The 9625-nt window shown below is 37.4% G+C and overlaps 1 protein-coding gene across 1 annotated transcript in view; it reads right to left on the bottom strand.

Moving 5' to 3' along the window:
• Window positions 1-2673: 2673 nt before the first annotated feature.
• Window positions 2674-9625, bottom strand: part of BOD1L1 (biorientation of chromosomes in cell division 1 like 1) — a 38803-nt gene continuing 31851 nt past the window's right edge. Inside the window, exons 21-25 of the mRNA XM_080344089.1 lie at window positions 8252-8286; window positions 8053-8137; window positions 7458-7611; window positions 6140-6283; window positions 2674-4941 (exon numbers count right to left, since the gene is read on the bottom strand). Coding sequence (XP_080200215.1) covers window positions 4833-4941; window positions 6140-6283; window positions 7458-7611; window positions 8053-8137; window positions 8252-8286 — 527 coding nt within the window. The 3' untranslated portion in view covers window positions 2674-4832. The remainder of the gene's footprint in view (window positions 4942-6139; window positions 6284-7457; window positions 7612-8052; window positions 8138-8251; window positions 8287-9625) is intronic.

Raw genomic sequence — 9625 nt, 5'->3', positions numbered from 1 at the left:
GATCTCTGAGGTCTTTTCCAACCCAGTCGATTCTGTGATTCTGTGATTCTGTACCTCAGCACTGGCATGCAGGAAGGCACTGGCCAAGGGGCAGAAGAAGAGGGAAGGTGAAGGTGCCTTGCAGTTGCAGCTGGACCATGAAACTCCATCCTAGGCTAATTAATTGCACAGACAGTGCCAAAAATCTATCCCTGCCCTTCTAAGTTACAGCCATTTCAAACCATATTTTTCTTCCCTCGTTGTTTGGCAAGAGTGTTATGTTCCCAGCTTTAAATACAGCTATCTAGGGACTCCCAGAGAGACATTTATTTTTATTATGTTTTTCTTTTGGGCTTTATTCACAAAGCCAGCAAAGATAAGAGCGTAAAAGCTGAGATATAACAGAGGAAGGGATTTAAATAAGAAATAGCCTTTCAAGGAATTTTTGTGAAACACAGAATCTGGAAACAAGACACCAAATGTAGATAGAATTTCCTTGGTGTTTAAACTTTCATGTTTTAGTAGAAAAACAACACCCTGCTTGAAACAGACCCAGGATTTTAGAGAAGCTGAAGGAAGTAATGGAGTGTGACGCACATAGCTGGGACGAGGAACCTACTGGAAGAAGTAAGCACAATATCTTTAAGAAATTACCAAAACCTGAAGGTTGACAAGGGCAATTTCCTCTGAACTGAAGCTACAAGCAAATGAAATTGATGGAAGGCTGTTGAAGTTGTGAAGACAAGAGTCTTCTGACCTGGTGTATGAAACAACCGAGCAGGCAATGTCGAGAATTACCAAGTTATCAACGGCTTGGAGTAAGTGTGAGCTATATGAATGTGCAGTCGCCTTTGTTCAGATGTTCACATTAGATCTTAAAACTGAAAACATTTCACATGGAATAACTTCAATGGGAAGAGAACAAAAATCTACTGGGTAAATTCAGTCTTTACAATGTAAACAGATACAGCTCCAAGCAAATCAAATGTTGCTTTGGAAGGACATGTAGAAGCCACTTGGTGTATCCCAGCTTCAGGGCAGCAATTCTCTTCAGATCATTGACTTTCAGTACCACAGAGGTCCTACTACCTCTTCCAAAAGCAATGAGTGACAAGAGTCTGTGGTGGCAAGTGATCTTCTGCCAGCGCAGAACTTGACACAGGTATCAGACTTCGAAGTGTTGACACCTAAGTCTGAACTGACTTGCATCGTAGTGGATGTCTGTTGATAGTCGCCATGACCAGGAGCACTTGCTGCTCTTGCTTGACAGGTCTTATGGGACAATTATTTATAGAGCTTCTGAAGGCAGCTCAGGACAGCATGCTGCCTCTGGGGGATCAGGGCCAGAGGTTGTTCTGTACACACGATGCTCTCAGATCATAGGTTGGGAGAGAAGAAACAGGGAATGTGTGTATTTGGGATGGATATCACAGACTAAAGAACCAAAACCAAAACAAACCCTTGAAAAGTAGATGTGTTAACTAGAGAAGTGGCTCGAGTAGAAAATTGAGGCATTCAGAGATCTGCCAGCATCAGCAAAACTTTGCCCCAGATGCTGAGTGCACCTACGAACTTTGGATCAGGTTCTAGAGTGAAATGCCACCAACTGCAGGAGTTACAAGCTTGCTGGGCCCCATAAAAAATCAAAACTGCAAATGAACTTGTATCGATGACTCTTTAATTGGTTCAAAAAACCACCACCACAAAAAACCCAACCAAATTGCATTTGTGTGATTTAAAAACTATATAGTAGATAACCCTATAGTAAAGTTGCAAATAACCTTTTATGTAGAATGCACTAAAAATTATGAAGAGACACTGACAACCAGCCAACAGCCAGTTGGTCACCACAGGCAGCTGAGGTGCGGTTAGCAGGATTCAAGTTCTTGTTCTGTAAAACTCAGCAGGGGGACTTGAACTCCATCTTCTACCAGGACAGCTCTGGTTCACTCAGTATTTTAATACTCAGAGAAATTAAGCAGTTCTGACAGAAGAAACGGCAAGGAAAAACAGCCGCTGTAACATAAAAAAGTAGCCAAGTGGTTCATTTATTTGGGTTGCAGGGTAGCCGTGTTCTTGTACTACAGGTGGCAACAAACTGCCTCAAGCAAATCTCTCCACAAAACACTTTCAGGACATTTTTTCATCTCAGTGCAGGCTAGGAAAGCACAGTTGCTTTATATACATGTCAAGGTTTAAGCTGGACTACAAGCCTAACTTTTGAACAAGATGGATGTGGCTGCTGCTGGACCCAAGTGAAAACTCATTCCTCTGCTCCCTCTCCTTCCCTGTGCTCAGGAAGGGCTCTGGGAGACAGTGTATGAATAACTTGTAAACTAGAAACAGTCAATGCCCAAGTTATGCTTAAATACAGCAGATCATTACCGTAGCTGTAAAGTATAATAGTAATTAAGATGACAGGCACTTGGGACTACCAAGCGAAGAAAAAAAAGCATTCCAAACATGGATTGACAGTGATGTAGCCTGGCTGAAACACACACTCTGTTGAAAAGGAAAAGAAGATGCTATTCTCATACCATCGGTGAGTGAAGTGTGTGTAAGCAAAACCAGTTTGTGGAATTGGCACTTCCCCCTGTCTTTAAGTAAAAGGTCTTCTCTCAGCAGAAGAAACTTCCTTTAATGCCTCCATATTCTGGAATAATGTAATGAGTGATTAAAGATACATTCCACAGACAAGACAATTTACCTAAATGTTATCCCTCACTAGGGGGAAGAAGAGTAGGCGACCTTTTAAGTAGGTTAACATTTGGGGTTGTATTTCTCCACTGAGGTCACTAGACAATAGCAGAGAGGATAAGACATGAGTAGGAGCTTTGTCAATCGTTATAATCCATCGGAAGAGATGTGCCTGTGAAAAAGGCAAATAGGACCTGTACTGTGACAGCAGAGGTGCTGCCAGCAGAGAGAGACGCATAGATGATGGTAACTTGGTGGAGGGGGTTTCCTTAGGAACCTCCTGCGCAATCTCACTTCTGAACACAGATGTGAGGGAACAAACTGGAACAGATGCAGCAAAGGGCTCGAATACAATTGAAAGTCTAGAGAGCTGAAAAATGAACACTTTTGCTTATTTAACATTACAGAACAAAGAACTGAGAAGAACTCTACAATTTTTTGGTCTGTGCATACTGCAGGGGGCAGAGGGGAAAGAAAGGAAAAAATAAAGGAAAATAATCAACTTATCCTACAACTGTGTATGAAAAAAGTGCATAAACATTTGTGTTAGTAATATACAGCTGTGTACCAGTAGTATGTCAGCAAGGTTTGTGTTAGTATGGCAAAGTTAAGGTACAAATTAAAAGGAGTTAATTTTCAGAGCAAAGAGGTCTTTTTTTTTAGACTCAAGTTTGCTTTTGTAGCATACTAGGCCTGTTAATGGCAAGGTCCTTTCCCTACTGTTTATATACCTAAAATATATGCACCTGTGAACATTTAAAGATGCTTATCAGGTAAAGCTTATAAATATGGCTCCAGCCAAATACATTTGTAAAAACAAGTTCCACAGAAATACAACTAAAGGATAATAAAATATGGCAACTCAGATTTTTGGCAAACATTTTATAATTTTTATATAAAAATCTCAGTAAGAAACCAAGCAGAATATCTGACGGAAACATCTGCCTTACAATAAGTTCAAAAAAAACCCCAAAAAACAAACCTCACAAAAGAGAAAAAGAAAAAAAAAGGAAAATTCCAACCCCCCCAGAATCCTTTTTAATTATAAACCAGAATATCAACAAAACACTTAAAATAATCTCAGATTGTTTGGCAACTCATCACATCATAACAAGAGACACATTTGATCATAAGAAAAGTTTAACTTTATATACAACTTCACTTGAACATTTGCTCTTAACCAGAGTTAATATACATTAAAAAAAGATTCTGGCAATAATACCAGGTTTTATTTTTAATACCGGTGTATAAAATGTAACACAAAATGCTGAAGCTCTATAGTTAGAAGTGACATTTGACTTCAATGGGTCCCTCTGTTGAAAAAGACAAATACTGAAAGAACAGGTGTTCAGTTGCAAAATAAAACTGTTTCATTTCAGGGTAGCATTGGCTGACTGTGAGTAAATCTAACCTAATACTATTTATTTCTTGAGTTTGGTAGTAAATTCACAAGTGAAAATATAATCGAGTAAGATTACATTTTAAATTTTATACTTTGCCACAAATGTGAACAGAAAGGAGCCAACTCCCTTTCACTATGCTAAACTACTTTAACGCATGCGAGAAAAATACTTTATCAACTGTCTGAGCGTATTTTAGAGAACTTCAGGTTTTAGACAGCCCTGGGGGAGCAGACAGGAAGTTTCCTACTGACATGTGCATAGAATGTAAAATATATAATTAAAAAAACCTAAGGTATATACTAAAGTTTACAGACCAATGCTTTCCATATAATAAATAAAATGTCCATCATTGATTAGATTCATACACAGAGTAAAATACAACCTATTTTTACAAGTTTATGTACAAAGTGTATTAGTAGGCCCAGGGGTGCCTCGTGGGTTGGAAGCATCTGCATTAGCATGTCACATTGGGAAATCCCAACTTTCCAAGTCACTGATAAAATATATAACTACTTTGTTTTTCATTCAGATACAAAGTAAACTTATTTTTCATTTGAAATAAATGTACATAATATTCTGTATAAACAATAGTTTATAAAGCTGTTTAAAATGTAACTTAAAAAGTACTGCATTGATTAACTTAGAGCTCTGAAACAAGCACGTGCAAATCCCTTTGCTTTAAAAAAAATAGAAGCACAGATTTATTTTTTCTTTTTTCTTGACTCTTCCATGAACAGTACCAGCTGGTAGAGATTATCGTTTTGCCTTCTTGACTGGTGTCTCCTCTGTTTTCTGTGGGCCTTTCCTCCGTACCGCTGTTGGGCTGTCTTCCCTTTTACGCTTGGTAGACTGCACCTTTAACCTGAAACACATTATTAATAATTATTTTAACAATGGTAGGACCTACTGAAAAAAAAAAAGGGTGGCCAGGCACAATCCTGTTTAGAGGATGCAACTTAATTGTCTGTCTCTGATGAATTACCAGGATAGATTATTTAAAAGCCTTCTACCAAAACATTATAAAAGCGCAGGTCTCTCCATATGGTGACCTCACACACTCCCATCACATCTTGGCAGGGTAATACATACTAGTTCTGTATGTTGAATAGTGCACTGGAAGTAGAATTTGGGGCTAGAGCTCTCTCCTCCTTCCTCCTGTTTCTTCAGAAAGACTTGTGGATTATAACAGAATATAATGAACTATGTTATCTTGTATCCTGTCTCACAAAAACAGCAGAACAGCAAGAGTCTTGCATACACAAGAGGGAGTACAGGGCAGACCACGTACCCTTATCTCTGTTTAACCATCCATGTATAAACCCATCACAAATCAGCTGCAGCCAATTTTAAGTGTGGCTTGAACTCCTGGCCATTCATAATCATGCCAGGTAATTAACAAGCAGTGAATTGTGACAGCCAATCAGCACACGATATGTGTGTTCCTGAGGCTCAGTTTGAAGACACTGCCACATTTCAGAGTAGATGACAACCAAATGTATTTGGGCATAAAACCCATTTTACAGGTAAACTACAAGATGAATACCAACTGTGCATCACATTTATTACTCCCTTGGGATTTTACACTGGGATCTCAACTTTAAAAAGTTGAGCAGGAGGGAAAGGGAAATATTTTCAACACTTGATATATAAGGACTCTCAGAGGTTTTCCTCTTTTATCAGCTGATCTTAGAAAGATCTTTGAAGCATTAGAATCATGTAATCATATGTGGCTTTAACCTGAAATACATCTGGTCATCCTCCCATTCAGGAAAGAATTACAGCTCAGGTTAAAATACTGTGTAACAAAATTTTCAGATTCCCTCAAGAGTTTTCTGAGGATGGAAAGAAAAAAATCTTGTATTCCAAACATTAAAGAAAAGAAGAAAAAGAGAAAATGTAAACAGATTAAAATCCTTTGAAAGCTTTTATAAATCACACAAGAACAGAACAGAGCAAAGCTAGACTGCTGTTCAGATTTTGCAGCATTCTTATTTAAGGAAAGGATCAAGGTAGTGGCTTCCAAAACAAATAATAGAAGTAGATTCAACTTCAATACTTACTGTGTCAATGGAGGAGATTTATTAATTTTTGTATCACTTGGAGATCTTTTTTTTGCTGCTAGGTTCTGTCGTTTTCTAGGAGAAACTGAACTTGGACTGCTGCCTTTAGAAGTTGCACGTGTGGTTGGCTTGCTGGGCTGCTTTCTGTAATACAAAAGAATGATGAATGTATATATAACAAAATACTTTTACCAAGTCACTTTCTTCTTGCATTCCAAGTGCAGAAAATTAAGACTGCACAGTATTTGCAACAAGTAAATCAAAGTTGCCAAAAGAAAGAGTGGAATAAACTCCAACATTCTCATGCTTCAAGACAAACTGCAACACCAAGTTGCGTATTTTCATATAAAATGTAGAATTGAAAGGCTACTTTACGGACAGTATTTAGTATCTAACTAAATAAAAATCATAGTTACAAATCTGCAATAATTCTGGAACATAAGTGTCCATGTTTGAAAAAAACAGCTTGTAGTATCAGCAGAAAAACAAAAGCAGCAAAGGTGAACAGGCTGCAGAAGAAAAGAGAATTTGCTTATCCAGTGTAAAGAAACTCACACTTGCTTCAATATCCACCAGAAAAACTGGTTATGGGCAAACAACTCCACAGTTTGGGCAACAGGTTACTTAAGGCAGAAAAAATGACAACCCAGCAATGCTTAAACAGCCCCTTCCACAGAATTATCCCAAATGTTACTTATAAAATGCAGACTGTTTGCAGCACCTTAAGATACAGATGCTTTATTACAGTCAGATGAAGACTGACTAACTGAAAACAGAACTCTTGTTACCACATTAGTCTTTTGCAATAAAATTGCCTTCTGAGCTTGCAGATCACCATGCTAGAAACAAATTCCTCCAGTGCTGCAGATTAATGTCTTTATCTTTGACAATATTTGGAAAAAGAAACTGACATGGAAAATTATATTTTGACCTTGTTCCAACTCCAAATATCAAATGGTGAATTGCATAGTTAAGTCAGAGGTCTCTTTTTACCTATCAGAACTAAGTGCCCTCAGATCCAACTCCTGAGACATCACTAGGATGAAGATTACCAACAGGAACAATTCTTACCTTATATTCAAGTACATGTATTGAGACCTTAACAGTTTCCCCACCTCCCCCACCTTTCTCTTCATCCCTAGAAAAGTGGTACTAGAATTGGAACCAGAATTATTTGGGAAGCTCTCATCAATTTAAACAAGTAAAGCCCCCAAACTAACAAACTCACAAGCAACAAAAAACCCAAAGCAAACCTCATAGTAACTGAGAGCAATGTAGAAAAAAACCTCTTACTATTGGTGTCTCTACACACAGTTACCTTTGAGCCTCTAATCTTGTGGCTGATCTAGTTGTGGCTCCGGAATGTGCTTCATCATCTTCCTCACCATCTTCCTCCTCACCTTCCTCCTGCTCTTTTAGTTCATCTTCAGAAGACGTTAATTTCCGACGTTTTCTTTCTGGCTCCAGTGTTTCTGTCCATGTAAAATTTTACACATGTGCTATAATTTTTCAAAAGCCCTCCAAAAGGATATGGACACTAAGTTTAGAAAAGGTATTCTATTCACAAACCCCATTTTAAGTAAGTAATTTTCCATTTCCTTTATGCGTCAACATTTTTAGTTCATACTTGTTTGACTTAATCTTGCTAACACATTCACAATAGTTTACTTATGCAGCTCATAGCCAGAATTCACAGAAAATTCATGAGGCTTTATAGAAGCATCTGGGATGTAGCAATTCTGACATAAGATTACAGCAATTTACACATATTTACATAATATTTACACTAGCTGTAACTCAATGATTTTTCCTCAAGAAAGGAAAATTGAATAAGGCTTATCTTGTTGGTATTAGTAAACTGAAAGGCACAGTAATCTCATTCTCTAAGGAATAGCAGAGTTTCATGTTTTTACCAGTTTCCTCTGATTGAACCAGAGAACGCCTGGGCTTTCTTCCCCTTTTACGCACAATCATTTCTGCTTTCTCGGCTTCATCCTCCTGAAAAAATACAATGGAAGCAAGTAAGGCAAGAACAATTTAATTTAAATAGAAGACAGACATTTTTCATTACATACTGCTTATAAACTTACAAATTAAAATGGCTGCACTTACATTTGTTGTTTCTTTCTTATTAGACGTGTCTGTACCTAAAAAGAAAGAACACGAGTTAATCCTGAACTTCAAATCTTTTGCCAATCAGTTTAAAAAGGAGTTCTTTCCAACTCTGTCAACGTTGCATAAACATCACAGAAGCTCAGGAAACATTTAGAGTTTATCTAATTTAGAATATGGTTTTGTTGTATTATGTTATATACAGAGACTGGGACAATGATTAATTTTTTTTTAAAGTAGTAAGACTTTATATGACTGACATTATTTATTGCTTTGTTGCATATGCTGTTTTGTTTTAATGGAAAAGCAAAAATTACTTAGTTCTTCTAAGTACTGTCAACCAATTACAGAATCACAGAAAAATTTAGCTTGGAAGCAGCCTCTGGAGGTCATCTAGTTCAACCTCCTGTTCAAAGCATGGCTAAATTAATTGATCTGATCATACTGCTCAAGACCTTGTTCAATCCAATGTTGAAGGTCTCCAGGAACACAGTCCCTCCAGGCAAGCTATTCTAGCACTTAGCGATGCCCATGGTGAAGCACCAAGGCAGCTGTAGCTCCGCAAGGCAATATCTAAAACCCGTCTAATATGTGGCATGCAAATTATGTGACTTTCTCTATTGAAATACTTCTTAGACTGGCTTATGCATATTCTAATACATTTATAACTCTCAGACTCATGTCTCAGCCTGGCCTCTCTCCATGGTAGATGCTTTCACTTCTACCCTGATTAACTCTATGATAAGAAAGATTTTACAAAGCTTTTGAGCTTTGTCAAATGGAATTATCTGCAACACTGCAAGGATAAAAATCCTTAGTAACAGGAGAGAAGCAACCTAAAAAATGCAAGTTTTTACACCTTTATTCACCTGTCATAAAATTGCTGCCTATTTTTGTCTTCTGAAAGCTACACAAGAGACAACACAAACTCTAAACCCATTGCTGATTAGACTGAAAGAATGACAGAAGAATGTTCATAGATAGATGTCAACAGATCTCAAAGAGCAGAAACATATTCTAAAATTCACATGCAAGTTTTTTGAAGTTCCTTTGTTAAAGTTAAGTGGAAAAAACTTGTACATAAAAGCAAACGAAATAAAACACAAAGATGTTTAATCATTCAGTGAGGAAATACAATAAAACATAGGACTGTCCACTGTGTTAAGTATTTTACACAAAGTAAGTCTAACATTAGTTCTGCTGTGTTTGAAACACAGATACTTGAAAATTCTGGTACATTTTGGCAAATTTGTAGCAAACGGTTTTTGACTGAAGAACATTCCATGTAAGCACAAGACATGTCTTCCTTACCAGACACAATCCTCTCTCTAGAATGTAAAAATGTAGTACTTTTGCCTCAACAGAAATGCAAAA

This window comes from Nesoenas mayeri (genome assembly GCF_963082525.1).
Source record: "Nesoenas mayeri genome assembly, chromosome: 4".
Lineage (NCBI taxonomy): Eukaryota > Metazoa > Chordata > Aves > Columbiformes > Columbidae > Nesoenas > Nesoenas mayeri.
The sequence above is the reverse complement of the archived record's forward strand: the minus strand, read 5'-3'. Positions and strand labels throughout refer to the sequence as shown.